Source organism: Lactuca virosa, chromosome 1, assembly GCF_052849685.1.
Source record: "Lactuca virosa cultivar CGN04683 chromosome 1, Lactuca_virosa_CGN04683_v6, whole genome shotgun sequence".
NCBI classification, from domain to species: Eukaryota; Viridiplantae; Streptophyta; class Magnoliopsida; order Asterales; family Asteraceae; genus Lactuca; species Lactuca virosa.
Genome location: NC_136426.1, coordinates 223,642,049 through 223,660,350, shown reverse-complemented (window position 1 = coordinate 223,660,350; position 18,302 = coordinate 223,642,049). Strand labels below are relative to the sequence as shown.

General features: G+C 39.7%; 1 protein-coding gene across 1 annotated transcript; it reads left to right on the top strand.

Annotated features, from left to right (window-relative positions):
- Positions 1–10,239: 10,239 nt before the first annotated feature.
- LOC145164957 (folate-sensitive fragile site protein) lies at positions 10,240–16,464 on the top strand. The gene is made up of 11 exons (XM_079083601.1): positions 10,240–10,362; positions 10,456–10,523; positions 11,261–11,342; positions 14,028–14,111; positions 14,240–14,279; positions 14,687–14,732; positions 15,495–15,553; positions 15,636–15,703; positions 15,778–15,867; positions 15,987–16,039; positions 16,282–16,464. Exons 1-11 carry the CDS (start codon positions 10,307–10,309, stop codon positions 16,368–16,370), a joined length of 735 nt encoding a protein of 244 aa, XP_078939727.1. The 5' UTR covers positions 10,240–10,306; the 3' UTR covers positions 16,371–16,464.
- The last annotated feature ends 1,838 nt before the right edge of the window (positions 16,465–18,302 follow it).

Sequence of the window (18,302 nt, the reverse complement as noted above, 5' to 3'; positions counted from 1 at the left end):
GAAAAACTAGTGAGTCGAAGACTAGTGGTGAAGATGCGAAAGTTGTAGGAAAAGTTTTTTCTTCGAAGATCCCAACAACAAAGCCAGTTATAGTTTCTGTTGGGATGGTTACTTCAACAGTCGTTACAACGTTACCTATTACAAGATATGCCTGACAGTATATGTATGTTATGTGATTGTATGGTATGCGGTACGATGGGGGAACTCACTAAGCTTCGTGCTTACAGTTTATAGTTTTGGTTTCAGGTACCTCTTCAGCGAAGGGGAAGGAGCTGGCGCGGTAGCAGCACATCATACACACTCGCATTGATTTTCCGCACTTGAGATATTCTGGGATTGTACTCTGACATGATGCTATTTTATGACTTGGGTTTTCAGACATGATATATTGATTTACAGAATGATATCTTTTATGTGGTTCTCTTATGAATGCTTTTATAATCAGTTAATTAAAAATGAAATTTTGGACTTGAAATTTTGGGATGTTACAAGTTGGTATCAGAGCCCTAGTTTGAGGGATTCGGACACACCTTCGGGGGTGTCTGGACTCAAATCGAGGGATTAAAAGCTTTTTACAAGAAAATGGTTTTCTAAAATATAAGTTAAAGGAGTTTTGAGAAAGAACGAAGTGTGTGATGTGCGCGACCGGCCGAGCTCAAGTAAGTATTCCCCAAAGTACCCATACAAGTTTATGTTATGTTTATCAGCTTCAGTAGAACAGCATACTAGAATAGGACTAAGGATCTAGGAATGATGCCTTATGTGCCTGCTTTATGTGTTTCAGCTTATGAGAATTGCATGCTAGTATTGAGTAGACAGCAGTAGGATAGCCTGTTTAGGTTATACCTGATAGTATGAGCTTAGCATTGTATGCTAGTACAATTTCCTGTTATGAGAATAGGATTGCTTGAGATCGTTTCCTTTGTCTGAATGCTGCATGCTTTGTGCTATGTGGGACTCTGAGTGATGGGAGTTAGCCATTAGGTGGATACGTCACGTCACATGTGATCAGGGTTGAATAATCTCAGAGTGCTGGATTTGGCCCTATTGCGCAGCTCTTGTCTGAGTCTAACCGTTGTAGGGACGAGTCTTTTACTCGAAGGATTATCTGGGCCTCGTCATATGTGATAGTATTCAGGTGATGACTAATTGGCATTACGAGGAGGCCTTCAGCAGCTGAGGACTGGTTTGGGTAGAGTCAGAGATTTCCCTAGGGCAAGCCTAGGATGAGAGTAGCAGAGATCAGTAGTAGTAGAAGGGACTTGGTGGAGTCGAGGCGGTTCTTGAGGAAAGTACGGATAGATGTGGAAGGTAGTATGGGCCCGTACTACTGAAAGCAGAGGATCCGTACTTGAATCGAGGAAGGCTGAGGCAAGACCAGGGAACTTGTGATGGGTGTGATCCCTCTAGATGTATTAGTATCACTGACGGTTGTCATTATGTATTGTAGAATGGTGGTACTACGTTCGAGGCCAACAGTTGGCAGTTCAGGAGAGGGATCGGGTTCGAGCTCACGTTCCGAACCAGTGGATGAGAGGCTACGCGAGTTCATCGCGTCCAAGATCACTAGAGGCATCCTTGATGCGACCCCGGTCATCTTTGGGTCGATCAAGGAAGGGATTGTCGAGCTGATGGAGGATCGCCTCCGGGCGTTCAGGAGCGACATGGCGACCAACCAGTCGGGATCACGCACACTGTCCTTTAAGGACTTCAGGGGCAGTGGTGCGCCAGATTTCCATGGGGCGAAGGACCCCATTGTGGCCAGACGGTGGATTGCAGACATTGAGTCTGCACAGTTGACCAGCTTCTGCCCCGAGGGGTCGAAGGTGAGATATGCAGCAGGGTGCTTGAGAGACAGGGCCAGGGATTGGTGGGAGTCGGTTGGTGACTCTCTGGGAGCCTCGGCTGTTGAGGCTATGACATGGCCGGACTTTGTGACCCGGTTCAGGACTGAGTTCGCGCCAGCTGTGGAGCTTCAGCAGCTGGCCAGGGAGTTTTTGGATATGAGACAGACTACAGAGACTGTGGCGGAGATTACCTGCCAAGTTCCGGGAGAGGGCGTTACTGGTGCCCCAGTATGCGGGAGATGAGGATATGAGGAGGACCCGCTACCATGACATGCTACGAGCTGACATTCGGGAGCATGTTAGTTTTTCAGCTTGCCCTACCCTGGATTCCATGATTGCCAGGGCAAAGGAGAGGGAGATTGATCTGGAGCATATCCGGAAGAGGAAGGTAGAGGAGGGACAGATGACTGGGGCTTCGGGGAAGAAGCCCAAGGGATCAGATGTTGGGCCAAAAGGCCAGCAGGGCCGAGGCCGCTGCAGGAAATGCGGCAAGTCACATGAGGGAGCATGTAGGTTGGGATCGTCGGGCTGCTACAAGTGCGGAAAGACGGGGCACTTCAGCAGGGATTGTACCGCCCCTGCACCCACTATTCAGACATCTGAGTTGCTGTGTTTCCACTGCAACCAGAGGGGCCACAAGAAGGCCAATTGCCCCCAGTTGACAACAGCAGCGCCAGTGAAGGCGCCAGCTCCAGCGACCCTGCGGATTACTGATGGCCGGCAGGGCAAGGCAGAGGCTCCAGTGGTGAGGAGCCGGGCTTTCCAGTTGACTACCGAGGAGGCACGCGTCGCACCCGATGTGGTGACGGGTATGATTCTTTCCCTCTGATCTATTTATATGATGTTTATGATATTGATATATGCTCTGTATATACATGTTAGGATCGTTCCATGTGAATGGTATTCCGATATAGGTGTTGTTTGATTCAGGTGCCACTCGATCATTTGTTTCTCTTGCGCTCAGCAAGAGGTTTTATGAGTCTTCGGGCGTGTTGGATTGCCCTTTAAAGGTAGAGATTGCTGATGATCGATCGGTGCGAGCATCAACAGTTTTCCAAGATTGTATGCTGAGGTTATTCGAGGAGCGTTACCTGGTAGACTTGGTTCCCATTCCGTTGCGTGGGAACAAGGTGATTATAGGCATGGACTGGTTGAGCCCTAATGGGGCGGTGATAGATTGTGCACAATAGTTAGTGCGAGTCAGCACCCCAGGTGGGGGAGAGTTGGTGATCCGCGGCGAGAGACCACAGCGTGGACCCACCGTGTGCTCAGCAGCAAGGGCTAGGCGCTACCTTTAGCAGGGTTGTGCTGGGTATGTCTCCTATGTTATGGATACCCGGGAGGCGGGTAAGGCGACGGTGAGCGATGTTCCAGTGGTGCGAGACTACGCAGATGTGTTCCCAGAGGAGCTTCCTGGAATACCCCCGGAGCGGCAGGTGGAGTTCAGGATCGACCTAGTCCCTGGTGCGGCTCCGATAGCCAAGGCACCATATCAGTTGGCTCCTACCGAGATGCAGGAGTTGTCTACGCAGCTGCAGGAGCTGCTAGACAAGGGGTTCATCAGGCCGAGCAGTTCACCCTGGGGAGCCCCGATTCTGTTCGTGAAAAAGAAGAACGGGTCGCATCAGATGTGTATAGATTATAGGGAGCTGAATAAGGTAACGGTGAAGAACCGTTACCCACTCCCGAGGATTGATGACCTCTTTGACCAGCTACAGGGAGCATCTTGGTTCTCCAAGATTGATTTGCGTTCGGGGTATCATCAGATGAGGGTCAGAGAGGAGGATGTGTAGAAGACTGCGTTTCGGACGCGTTATGGCCACTACGAGTTCGTGGTGATGCCTTTCGGGCTCACCAATGCTCCTGCCGCGTTCATGGACCTCATGAACCGCGTGTGTAGACCGATGCTGGATCGGTCCATGATAGTTTTCATTGACGACATCTTGGTCTATTCCAAGACGCAGGAGCAACATGAGGAGCATCTGCGAGAGGTTTTGGATATTCTGAGGAGAGAGAGCTTGTACGCCAAGTTCTCCAAGTGTGTGTTCTGGTTGCGCGAGGTGCAGTTTCTTGGGCACCTTGTCAACCAGAACGGTATTCTGGTCGACCCGGCCAAGGTGGAGGCCGTGATGAGATGGGAGGTTCTGAAGTCTCCATCTGAGATTCGGAGTTTCCTGGGATTAGCCGGCTACTATCGGAGATTCATCCAGGATTTCTCCAAGATAGTCGTACCCTTGACGCGACTGACGAAGAAGGCCGTAGTCTTTCGTTGGGGGCCTGAGCAGCAGGAAGCGTTTGAGACACTGAGACAGAGATTGTGCGAGGCGCCGATCTTAGCCCTGCCAGAGAGCGTAGAGGATTTTGTTGTGTACTGCGACGCGTCTATTTCGGGTTTGGGCGCGGTGTTGATAAAGAGGGGGCATGTCATCGCCTACGCTTTGAGGCAGCTGAAGCCTCACGAGGCGAACTATCCGACGCATGATTTGGAGTTGGGGGCTGTTGTGTTCGCCCTCAAGATTTGGCGTCATTACCTATATGGGGTCCGTTGTACCATTTACACAGACCACAAGAGTTTGAGGTACCTCATGGATCAGCCGAATCTGAACATGAGGCGGCGACGGTGGTTGGACGTGGTGAAGGATTATGATTGCGAGATCCTTTACCACCCGGGGAAGGCCAATGTGGTGGCAGACGCACTTAGCCGCAAGGCAGCGCCGATCAGGGATATTTGCATGCGGATGACCATGGTGACTCCGCTGCTGGAGCAGATCCGAGAGGCCCAGCAGGAGGCTATGAAGGAGGAACATCGGAAGAGTGAGTGTATTGTGGGTCAGGTTTCCTCCTTCGACTATGATAGCCGAAGATTGTTGACCCTTCACCATAGGGTGTGGGTCCCCTATCATGGAGGCGTGCGTCAGACGTTGATGGAGGAGGCGCACAAGTCCAGGTTTTCTATCCATCCCGGGGCGACGAAGATGTATAGGGATCTTCGTCTTGACTATTGGTGGCCCTGCATGAAGCGGGATGTGGCATGGTACGTGGAGCGGTGCTTGACCTGCAGGAAGGTCAAGGCCGAGCATCAGAGACCACACGGCAAGATGCAGTCGTTGGATATTCCCATGTGGAAGTGGGAAAATATTACCATGGATTTCATCACCAAACTCCCCAGGACCGCGCGGGGAGTAGATTCTATATGGGTCATCATGGATCGATTGACCAAGAGTGCTCATTTCATACCGATCCAGGAGAGTATATCGGCCGAGAAGCTGGCCGACATCTACATTCGGGAGGTGGTAGCTCGGCATGGAGTGCCAGTCTCCGTGATTTCTGACAGGGATGTGCAGTTTACTTCCAGATTTTGGAAAAAATTCCACGACGAGCTGGGTACTCGTCTGCACTTTAGCACTGCATTTCATCCGCAGACAGATGGTCAGAGTGAGCGAACCATCCAGACTCTGGAGGATATGTTGCGGGCGTGTGTGTTAGATTTCGGTGGTAGTTGGGATACTTACCTCCCATTGGTTGAGTTCTCGTACAACAACAGCTACCACGCGAGTATTGACCGTCCTCCCTTCGAGATGTTATACGGGAGGAAGTGCATGACCCCGATATGTTGGGGTGAGGTTGGCCAGAGAGTCATGGGGAGCACCGAAGTGGTGCTCAAGACGACAGAGAGGATTTAGCAGGTTTGGAGCAGGCTTCAGACTGCTTAGAGTCGGCAGAAAAGTTATGCCGACAAGTGCCGATCAGAGCTGGAGTTTCAGGTCGGGGATATGGTTCTCCTGAAGGTGTCGCCATGGAAGGGCGTCATCCGATTCAGGAAGCGGGGCAAGTTGGGCCCCAGGTATATTGGACCCTTCAGGGTTATAGCCCGGGTGGGAAAAGTGGCGTATAGGCTGGACCTGCCAGCCGAGCACAGTCAGATCCACAGCACATTCCACGTCTCCCAGCTGCGGAAGTGCTTGGTGTACGACTCATCAGTGGTACCCTTAGAGGATATTCAGGTCGATGACAGCCTGAATTACATTGAGCGACCTGTAGCAATACTTGACCGGAAGTCGAAGGATCTGAGGAACAAGAGGGTCGAGCTGGTAAAGGTGCAATGGCAGCACCGGAAGGGCTCGGAATGGACTTGGGAGCCGGTGGATGAGATGATGGAGCATTACCCAGAGCTTTTCCAGGAGCGAGCAGCAGACTTCGAGGACGAAGTCTAAAATAAGTGGGGGAGATTTGTAGCACCTGGTTCCTGGTACGTATTTTATTTAAGTAATTTGCATTTTTGGCGTGGGACTCGGCGAGTTGAAGGACCAACTCATCGAGTAGAAACGTATTTGATTCGGGATTTAAATGACGGACTCGTCGAGTCGGCTGCAGACTCGACGAGTAGGCTCTAACTGGACAAAACCCTAATCTAAGGGTTTGCACCCTATTTAAACATCTCATTCAGCCACCCTTCATCCCTATTGCTTCCAGAAAACCCCCATAGCAAACCCTAGCCGTTTGTATAAGAGCTAAGGCTTTTGTGGTGCTTTTTGGTGATTTTGAATTCAAAGGAGAAGGAAAAGCCTAGAGGAATCAATAGGAGACCAAGGGAGTTCAAGTTTGTGCACCATTTGCGGTTCACAGAAGGTACAAAGTCGATACCTTGCTTGTTCTTTTGCTAGATCCCTTTTTGGGGAAATTTAGGGCTTTTATAAGCCATTCTTGGTAACCAACCATGATTGCAAGCATGGTTGGGGGTAGAGGCTTCGGATCTAGGTCCATGGAGGAATTACAAGGCAGAAAGGGGCTGCTTTTGCACCCATGGAAGCCCCCATGCAACTCAAGAGTCCCTTTTAGAGCCTTTTAGGCTCAAAGTCCCATGCATGCACATAAAGTTCGTAACTTTACATGCTAGATCGAGTTTAGGGACCCAGATCTACCATTTGGACAAGAGTTGTACGCCAGAAATCGAAGAAATAAGACTTGGACTGTATCGACTCGGCGAGTCGTTCTTGGGACTCGGCGAGTCCGAGGGTAGACTCCCATTTCATGTTATGGGTCAAGGAGACCCAGTGGAGTGCTGGAAAGGTGTTAGAGGGTCCGGAGGAGTAACCTAACGTTTTAGGATAAGCTATAGTCCTGGAGTTCATAGGACTCGGCGAGTGCATGAACAGACTCAGCGAGTCCAAGGCAATCTCCCAACTCTTGAGGATGAACTCGACGAGTTGTTCATACAACTCGGCGAGTCGAGGACAAGACTTGTTCATAGGATGGAGATGGACTCGACGAGTTGTTCATACAACTCGGCGAGTCGGATGAAGGTTCATTCGAGGTTCGTATGGAAGGAGAACTCGTCGAGTCATTCCTAAACTCGACGAGTAGACTCGTAGATGAGGTCAGTTAAAAGGATAAGGACTCGACGAGTTGGCGGCCTAACTCGGCGAGTCAGGTCAACTGGAAGTTGACTTTGGCCTTGACTTGGACTTGGTCACGGGTAAAACAGTCATTTTACCCTAAAAGTAGATATCAGATTCTGACTGAGTGTTTTGTGGGGATTATAGCCGGAGGATTTCCGGAGCAGCCGCAGACAGAGATTTCCCGCCCAGGTTATCAGCAGCTACTCGTACGAGGTGAGTTACCTTCCAGTAGCGGTGGGTCTACGGCCACAATGTCGGCCCACCAGTAGGAGTTGTATGATAGATGATTGTCTTTGTGATATTCATCTAGGTTTGCTACTACCTGTTATGTTATGTGCTAGTATGATATGATGTTAGCAGTAGGGGAGATAGTCCCCGAGATTTCCGGTCGATAGGGCCGAAGGGGGTAGTCATACCCAGTTATGCTCGATAGAATATGATTATGTGTTACATGTTATGTGGTAGTAGTAGTGGGGTGAAATAGTCCCCAGTATCCGGTCGAGAGGACCGAAGGGGAGGCAACACCCAGGTATGCTAGGCAGTATCCGGTCGAGAGGACCGAAAGGGAGGCCATCACCCAGATATGCTAGGCAGTATCCGGTCGAGAGGACCGAAGGGGAGGCCAACATCCAGATATGCTAGGCAGTATCCGGTCAAGAGGACCGAAGGGGTAGGTCGGGCACCCAGATATGCCTGACAGTATATGTATGTTATGTGATTGTATGGTATGCGGTACGATGGGGGAACTCACTAAGCTTCGTGCTTACAGTTTATAGTTTTGGTTTCAGGTACCTCTTCAGCGAAGGGGAAGGAGCTGGCGCGGTAGCAGCACATCATACACACTCGCATTGATTTTTCGCACTTGAGATATTCTGGGATTGTACTCTGACATGATGCTATTTTATGACTTGGGTTTTCAGACATGATATATTGATTTACGGAATGATATATTTTATGTGGTTCTCTTATGAATGCTTTTATAATCAGTTAATTAAAAATGAAATTTTTGGACTCGAAATTTTGGGATGTTACAAGAAGTCTGTCAAATGTTGTTCTAAGAAGGTTGTAAAAGATGTTTCTAAGAAGACAGCTCAGGGTGATTATGAGAAGGTGTTAGAGAAGATGGTTCCTGAGACAATTATTACGAAATTAAAGAAGTTGAAGTTGGAGTCTAAGTCTTCAGGAGTTTTTATAAAAGAAGTTACTGATGAAAAGACACAAAAGAACAGGAAACACAAAGTTGTTGGGTTGTTGAAACGCTTTAATAAGTTAAGAATTCATACAATCAAAGAGCCTTCTACCATAGCTATGTAAATACCAAATAATTTGGAAGCATATCATGATAGCGAAGAGACATAAGACGAAATTCTTGGAACTAATAATCTCAGATTCCATGATTCACCACGAAAGGATGCTACTGTTGAATCGAATACCGAGGAGACAAGCAATCCGAATGTTACTGTACACGCATCTAATGTGGATACAAACATCAATTATGTTGAACCAATCTCCAATTCACTTCCTGAGACAACTAATGGTACTCCACCATAAGGTCCTATTTCCAAGTCCAATATGGAGGAGGGTAGGTCTTCGAACATCACTGAGAAGTTATCTAATAAGGACACATTGCATATATGAATACAATTATAATCACAAATAAAAAATTACAATGTCTTAATATAAATAAATTTCCGCTCCTTCCAAGTTGTTGTCTATGTGCATTCATCCTTCATCATTATAATCCTTTAGGCCATTCGTATTAACTCGGTTGATCTACAAGAAATCAAAGATTTTTTTTTTTGTTTTATTTGTCCACAAAGTGCTTAAGTCATTAACCAAATACACATTTAATATGAAATGAATAAAGAACGGTTGTAATCATCCACAAGAACTAAATCTATATTAAAAATAAAAATAAAAAAAACAAATATGCACAAATGAATAAAGCACATTCCTAAAATCTCTTATAGACTCAAGAAGTAAACCTTCTTAATGATCAAACTCAAAAAATATTGCTTCTTTTAGTTAGTAATGATTATAACTTAATCAAGAAAAAAAATCAGTTTTTACTCTCATTCTCACAAAAAAAGAAAAAAAAACACAAATGTCGTATTCAGATTGCACAAGAACCTTAAAAAAGAACTTACATAAAGCTACAATTAAAAAAACAGTTCAAATACAAAAGAGCAAAAAGTAAAGTTCAAAAATGAGTAAACGGGGCTAAAATTACCTTTCATTCATAATCAAATTAGCAAAAAAAAAAAAATAACAATATTCAAATTGGTTTTTAGAATGAGAAATCAAACTTCAGTTTTCACATTTCAGAAATCAAAACTTGAAAACTTCATAATCAGAAATCCGATAAGTAAAAAGTAGGGAACGAAAGGCTCTCGTATTCAAAATTAGAAATCAGATTAGCAAATAGCCAATAAGGTTGATTACCTGATGGTTCTTAAAGTGTACTTGTTTTGCCAATAATTGACTTGCAGGTCTTGGTCTAAAAAAGAAGAACGAAAAACACGAAGAACAGAAGTGTTTCTTTTCGTTTTTGCCCTTGCCTATCTGTGTATATTCGTAGCCCTAAAAATTGAGAGAAATGCAACATAAGGAGGCACCTCATCTGGTCTTATCGATGCCTCTTCTGATATCACCAATGATGGGTATGATGATGGTGGCTGCGGTGTGAGATGATGATGCTGAACAGATCTTGATGGTAGTATGTATACGATGGAGGCAAATTATTATGAAACCATAAAGAGTGAGCGAGAAAAGAAGAGGAATGTAGATACGAGAAGATGAAAGGAAAGATGTGAGAGGGTGAAAAATTATAAAAAATAGATAAAGTTGCAATTCCTATCATACTCCCATTTAAAAGTTACAATTTAATAGTTACACTTTATTAGTTTTAGAATTTTTCATAAACCATCGGCTTAATAACGACCAATTTTATAGTTTATTTTAAAAAAAACAGCGCTAATAGCAAGATTGGGAATATTACATGGACCATCTTTGTAATTCGATGGCTTATTAAAAGCTAGGGTTCGCTGCGAGAACCTGAAAATGGCTTCTTTTGGCTCAATTAGGTGTGATATATTCGACAAGGAAGAAAAGAAACAGTGCGCTTCTCTCCTCTTGCTATGAAATTGATTACGTGTCTTCATTTCAAACTCTTTTTGCATAATTTAACTCTAATGGAATCGCATTTGCAGGCAATATCAAGCTCACATATTAGGGCTCAATGCTTACGATCGGCACAAAAAGTTTCTGAAAGATTATGGTTAGTTTCTGAATCCCCTCCATTGTTCTTTTCCGTATATAAGACTGCAACTTAGGTGGCTTGATTTTAATTTGGCTGGGCCGATCGAGCGCTGTATGTTTCGATATGTGCATCAATAACTTAATGAATCAGTCTAAGAAAGGGCGATATGAATTTCTGGGAGGGATTATATCATGACATGGTAGGGTATGAATAAAACAATACCTCATGCGTCAATTTGTATAACGTAGAGTAATAATCTATCAGACCTCGATGTTTGATTATTGATTGTAATAGCTGGAGTATGATTTTCTTTGAATCAAGGGTTTTAAATTAGCCAGAAAACGATTATACTTCATGGTTTTAGACAGATTTGAAACTGCAGATTTAAAATCTAGTGCATTTATATACCCTAAGTTATAGCATTTCTTCTCGTTTTGGCTGAAAGATTGATTTGGACACCTAGGATGTACGCAAATGGTGAGCCCTTTATTTGCAAAATTCTGGTGTCCTAAAATAAATGGATGATGAACAATTCCCTCCGATTAAGTAAAGGTAGGGGGCTACTATCGTTCATACATTTTGATTTTGACATCAATAAGCTATCAATAGTGTGGTGCATTTTCATTCATATAATTTCAATCTGAATGCTATGTAATCAGTAGGATTTCAGGATTTAATGTTATACTTTGGCTTAAATATCTCTATGTGGTTTTAGTTTTATAAAAACATGTTGCTGATCTTTGGTTATTTTTCAGTTAGCTATTATGGAGGAGAGGGGAAGAAACAAGAAAAATTACCAATTAAAACTGATCAAGACACTCTTAGAGAAGGTTATCGGTAAGTTTTCTTTTTTTATCTTTATCTTTTTCCTTTGATTATGGTTTTTTCATTCTTGATTATCTGCTTCTTTCCTTTCTAGTGAAAAGGTTGTTGTTTTATGTTTAACAGCAGTAATTTGTTTGGTGATTCTTTTCTCTCAAAATGTTAAAAATGAACACAAACACAAACTCAAATCGAGAGGTGATTTCTTTATACTATTGTGAATTTAATGAATTTCTTAATTAAAGGATTTTAGAATGACCCTAAAACAATTTTTTTAGAGTGAGTTTTGCTAAATATGTTCAGGAAAAACTTTAAACAAGTTGAAGTTACTGGATGTGTGTAAAAACTTTGTTTGAGCTTAAAAGGAATGCTGTTTATCCATATTTTATGACAATTCTTTTATTTTTGAAACAGAAGGTTCTAAGCATATTTCTAGAACTTCTATAAACAGGTTTAATAAGTTTATAAATACATCAAAATGCGCCCTAAATCAAGAAAGAGTGCACATAAACCTCAATTTTTTAATTTTTTGGGGAAAGAATACCTATGTAAACATAAATATGCTAGTTTTTGATACCTATGCAAAGAAATATGGATTGTTGTTTGGGTGATTACAATATTTGAAGAAATATGTAATAGAAAAGTTATAAATAATTAAAATGGATATTTTAGATATTGTAGAGTACAAATTATTTAAAACAATATTAAACTTTTACATAACGAATAATGTTTTTTAATGAGATCTATGGATTTACTTTTTCTTTTATTTTTATTTTTATTAGGTTCTTGGAATCTACCCTAATAAATTTAAATTCTACCCTAATAAATGAAAATGTTTTTGCCACTTGTAATTTCCTCAAGATTTTTGCCACATGTCATTATGTGAGATTTTTGAATTACTTAAATTCCACATGTCATTATGTGGTATTTTCATTTTTTTGTTAATAAAAAATTAATCAATCCCACTAATTAACACCTCTATTATTATTATTATTATTATTATTATTATTATTATTATTATATATGTAAAGTATTTATTATATTAAATGTGTAGATCAACACTATAGTTAATGAAACATTTATTATTTAAGGTAAATGTATTTTTCTCCATAAAATGAATATAATAATAAATAGTTTGTTTTTTCTACCACTCAAAACATTTATTATGATTTTTTTTATTACATAATTAAAATAATGAAATATTATAAAACAATATTGTCAAAATTGAGATATTATAAAATATATTTTGTTAAACTTTGAAATGAAGTAGGCATTAAAATTATTTAATGTTTACACCTTGATATAAAACCTTTATTTTTAACTAGAAAAAGAGCCACGGGTTGGAAATTTTACATTTTTTCAAAAAAATTGGCCCATTATCATTAAATAATAAACTGCAAATAACTCATTTCCATTAAAAAAATATTGTTAAGCATTTGTAGGGTTTGGAATATGAAGGAACTGAATTTTGTCATGCATTTGGTTGGCAAGTAACAACAGTTGTTCGGTGATGAAATTCAAAGGCCAAAGGAATTAATATTATCATAAATTTGAACATGCAATAAAATTCACCTCTATTCTTCTTATTTCTGCTTTAAGTTTCGGTTTGTGATGACTTTCCCATGCTTGAATTTTAATCTGTTTGTGTATAAATCTGAACACACATCATAAATAATGTTTATAAAAAACATTTAAAAGGTGAAATAACATTAATAAACAAATAATAGTAGATAAGTGTTTCTCAAGTTCATCTTTCCAAGTTTGTACCCCTACCTGTAAAGGCTCCTTTCCTTTCATGTTGTAAGTTTATTCGACATGGTATACGAAAAAAAGAGCATATAAAATGACCAATTTGCCCTCAGTCAATCCTGTGGCTACGGTGAACGTGACTAACGATTAAAATAGTCATTGTATCTTTTTTAAGACTCAAGAATGTACTATTTTGACTTTCGAAAGTCAAATTTACCATGTCACAAACATCAACATTTTACTATTTTGTGATGCTTTGAGTCGCATGTAATTGGCCAATCTCAAAGGCCATTGACATGCTATCCATGATTCCCCCCTGTTTTTACGACCTATTGTATATAGACCAGCCTCAGTTTCCGGTCCAAATCACATCAGCCATCAGTCATAAAAAAAAAAAAAAAAAAAAAGTTCCAATCAAAATCAATTACAAACTATCTCAATACTATGCTTACAAATTAGATAATTGCTTCCATTACCAGATCAACCAAACATCTATTACCAGATTAAAAAAATGTCATATTGAATGAATATAGGGCTTATTGAGACCACTAATAACACCAACCTTCCTTTTTATTTGGTTGATCATTGGAGTATGAATCCATATGTTTCCTAACTAAAAAAAAACGATTACTTTGAAGGATGACGAAAAGAAGGAAACACGCATAACTGAATTAAAAAGGGATAGAATTGAATTGAATAACTGGTGGTGAAAGTCGGTGGAAGAGATGGTGAATAAGAGAAGAGACTGGAAGGATGAAGAGAATTAAGTTTGTTAGGGTTAATGAATAAAATTATTCAAATTAATGTAGTAAAAGGACCACATTATTTGAAATATGACCACTTTTGTAATAGATAACAAATAATGAACAAAAAAACTCCTAAAATACTTAATTTGTGATATTTTTTCTTGATATTATATGACACATATTTGTTTTTTTTTTTTTTTGAAAGGTTTATACGCTCTGAAGAAGATGATATGGACTTTTCATGGGAACAAAGGCTGGTGAAACGTTATTATGATAAGCTTTTCAAAGAGTATCCTTTTCATTTCAACTTGTTATTTTTTTGCAATTGTTTACTATATTAATTTCAACTCTTTAGTGACACATGTCAACTGATTGCTGCTGACCTGTCATTTGCCACTTCCCTTAATGCTCTTAAAGATATTGCATCGCTGACATGTCACATTATAAGTCAGGCAAGGTATGCAATTTATACAAGATTTTCTTGGGCTATTATATAATATGTTTTAGAGTAAACTACATTTTTACTCCCTGAAAATAACTGATTTTTGCAATTTTGGTCCCAAAAAGTAATCTTGTAATTTTGGTCTTTATTTGAGATTCTTGTAACATTTTTGGGTTATGTTTAAAGTAAAATGACTTTTTTGTCCCTGTGTATAGCTAATTTTTCATTTTTTTGGTCCCAAAAGTGTAATCATTTTTACTTGGAACAGGATTAAACACGTTACAAAAACCTCAAATAAGGACCATAATTGCAAGATAAATTTTGGGACCAAAATTGAAAAAAATAGATATACTCAAGGACCAAAATGTAATTTACTATATGTTTTATGGAGGGATTTGTGTTAAATATTTTCATTTTTTCAGATTGGACTGAGGTGGAGGACTGAAAAAGAAGTTACATCTGGCAAAGGTACTTTTTATACCTTCACTATTTACATTGTTTTTCCAATTTGTTACAATTCTGACCATGACCACTTGACTGGTCAAACCGGTTGTCTGCTGATGTGGCAAGCTGACATGTCAAAATCAAGTTTTTTTTTTTTTTTTTTTTTTTTTTTTTTTTTTTTCAAAAGACACTGAGTTTTACTTTTTTTTTCAAATTTGACATTAAGTTTTATTTTTATTTTTTCAATTTGCACTCCATTTTAATTGTTCCAGATCGAACATCAATTTTTCTGGTTTTGTTGAATATTGACCATTTTCCATTTGAAACCGTATAAATAGTTTTTTTTTTTTTACATTTGAAACCGTATAAATACATTTTTTTTCTTTCATTTAAAAACCACATTTTTGTATAAATACAAGTTTTTTTTTTTTTACATTCAAAGCATAATGTTATGTATAAATATGTAATTAAGCAATAACAATTCATATGAAACAAAATGTCTTCCCCAATTCTACATGTCAAACCAAACCCTAATCAACGATTCTAATATTTCAAGACACCCATTATTAAATGAATCGAATTTCCATTTAAACAACTGCAAATCAAGAAGTAAAAGTGAGGATTCATTCAGTCAGATAAATAACTAAATTTTTTTCTCATAATCCAAATGAAAAAACTACATAAAACGCATTATATGGTATCTTCTCATTTTGGAAACCCATAATTATTGAAATGAATCAAATTTAGTTATATAATTTTTGTTACTTGTTGGGTCTTAATTGTTAGGGCAGTTTGTATGTGGTAACAAACATTGCAATGAAGAAGAAGGTTTAACAAGCTATGAGGTAAGTCTTTCATATAAGTTATTTTTATTTTATGATATTTGTTTGTGGCAAATAATAAGTTATTTTTCATTTTTCTTTTCAGGTGAATTTTGCTTATTTTGAAGCTGGAGAAAATAAACAAGCGCTCGTGAAATTAGTAACTTGTGAGAGGTTTGAATACTAAAAATCACAATTGGCTAGTGAATAAAACTACGTCGTTTTGAGTGTTCTTATTTGCAATGTAGATGTGCAAAGAAACTTGTTTATAAAAAAATGAAAGAAAAGGAAAAGGAAGAATCAAAAAGAAGAGGAAAAGAAGAGCACAAAAAGAAAAGGTATTTTATATTTTACACCTCTTGAATTTGTCCTATTACCTTTTGCAATTTCTTTTTCTAACAATTTTATTTTTACCACATACGTTTAATTCACATTTAATTTGCTATGAAATTTTCAGAGAAAGGGATGAAAATGATGATGATACAAGCAAGGCTTATGAGAGGGCCCATGGTTAGTTATTAAGTTACTTTATTATTTTATCGATTTAACTACTGATTTATAATTATTATTATATAATAAGAGTAAATTGAAAAAAAATGGTCTTTTGTGTTTATGCAATTTTTTTTTGTTATACTTCAAAGTGAATCTTTTTCTATGAGTGGTGGTTCTTTTTGTTTTGGTACATGTTTGACACTGTTGGTTTTTGATCTGTTTGAAGTGTTTGTGAAATGACTATTTTGCCCCTGTTGTAGGGAAAAAGTTGTTATTAACGTCGGCGGGTGATGGTAAAGCTGATGACGAGGATAACTTCGATGAATTTCTTCAAGGAATGTTCCCCTGAACAATTGCAATTCGTTGTATTTTCATGAAATTATTTCTATCTGTATATTTTGGTAACAATTTTTTTGTTTTAAAAAAGATCAACTTCGGTTAAATAGTTTTCTGTTTATATTTTAAGAGTAACTAGGTGTATTTTTCCTTTGTTTCTGTTTTTAGTTTCTATGGTATCTTAGTCCACGTCAGTGCCATATCAAATTTGCCATACTCCATCAGAAACTTGCCATTTACATGGCATGGGTTGCAACATTTGTCATGTTATTTTTTTAAAATTAATTTATTTAAAGAATAATCAATTTAACCAAATTAATTTAAAACTAAAATTTCATTAAACTTCAATGAAAATTACAACAAATACACAAAAAAATAAAAAAAATTAGAAATTTAAAAATTAAAACATGGAAATTAAAATTACCAAACCTAGATAGACCTAAACGACATCTTCATTGGAAATTGACCGTCCAAATCATCGATCCGTTTCACGTTAAGATTGAAGTGGTTGACGGTCCAAATATGTTCTGTCAAGTCCCTATGAAGAACATGATGCGTCTCAATATCATGAATTATTGACCTCCTCGCCTTGTACTCGCTTCCAACCTCAAAAGCTTGTGTCGGTGGAACGATCTCGTTTTCGTTATACTCACATATTGCATTTCCTTCATCTTCGAGAATCATATTATGTAATATGATACAAGCATACATCACCTCACTTATTTTCTTCTCCTCCAAATGAGGTGAAAGATATTTAAGAATATGTCAATGTTTTTTTAGAGCACCAAACGTTCGTTGAACATCCTTTCTTGCTTTCTCTTGAGCTCACTTAAACTTCAACATTTTGTGATCATTTGGACAAGACAATGACTTCATGAAACAAGCATGCTCCGGATAGATCCCGTCCACAAGATAATACCCGTTCCTATACGACATTCCAGACACTTGAAAGGAAGAATCTGGTACAGTTCCGTTATACATGTCGTCGAGTAACGGAGACATGTTAAGAACATTAATGTCATTATGGGAACCAACAGAACCAAAGAATGCATGCCATATCGACAAATCCCGTGAGGCCACCGCTTCAAGTATGATGGTTGGCCTTGATGGACGTTCAAACAACTGCCCTGTAACATCCCAAAACTCAAGACCAAAAATTTCATTTTTAATTAAGTTATTATAAAACCAATAGTATAAGAAAACATCCATAATAACATCCCATGTCAAAACCAAAGTGTCAATAATCAAAACATGTTATCATAAAACAATATCAGAGTGTAATCCCAAAGATCTCATGTGTGGAAAACATAGTGTGATGCGCTGCGATCGCCGACTCCTTTCCTTTAAAAATGAAGTACCTGAAACCAAAACTGAAAACCGTAAGCACGAAGCTTAATGAGTTCCCCCATCATACCACATACCATACAAATAACATACTGTCAGGCATACCGAGGTGCCCGACCTACCCCTGTCAGGCATATCTGGGTACTTGACCTACCCTGCTGAGCATACCGAGGTGCTCAATCTACCCCTGTTAGGCATAACGGGGTGCCCAACCTACCCCTGTTAGACATACCGGGGTGTTCGACCTACCCTGTCTGGCATATCTGGGTGCCCGACCTACCCTCCGGTTTATCTCAATCGGTTCCGGGGACTATTTCACCCCTACCACTACCACATAATAACATAACATGAACATACTGCTAGGCATACATGGGTACTGTCTACCCCTTCGGTCTCTTTCAACCGGTATCCGAGGACTATTTCACCCCTGCTACTACTAACACATATCATAGCAAGCTAGCACATAAGGCATATCAGATAGTGGCAAACCAAACAATTATCACAAAGACAATCATCTCAAACAGAATCACTTACTGGTGGGCCGGCATTGATGCCTTAAACCCACCTCTACTGGAAGATAACTCACCTCACACTGCTGAAG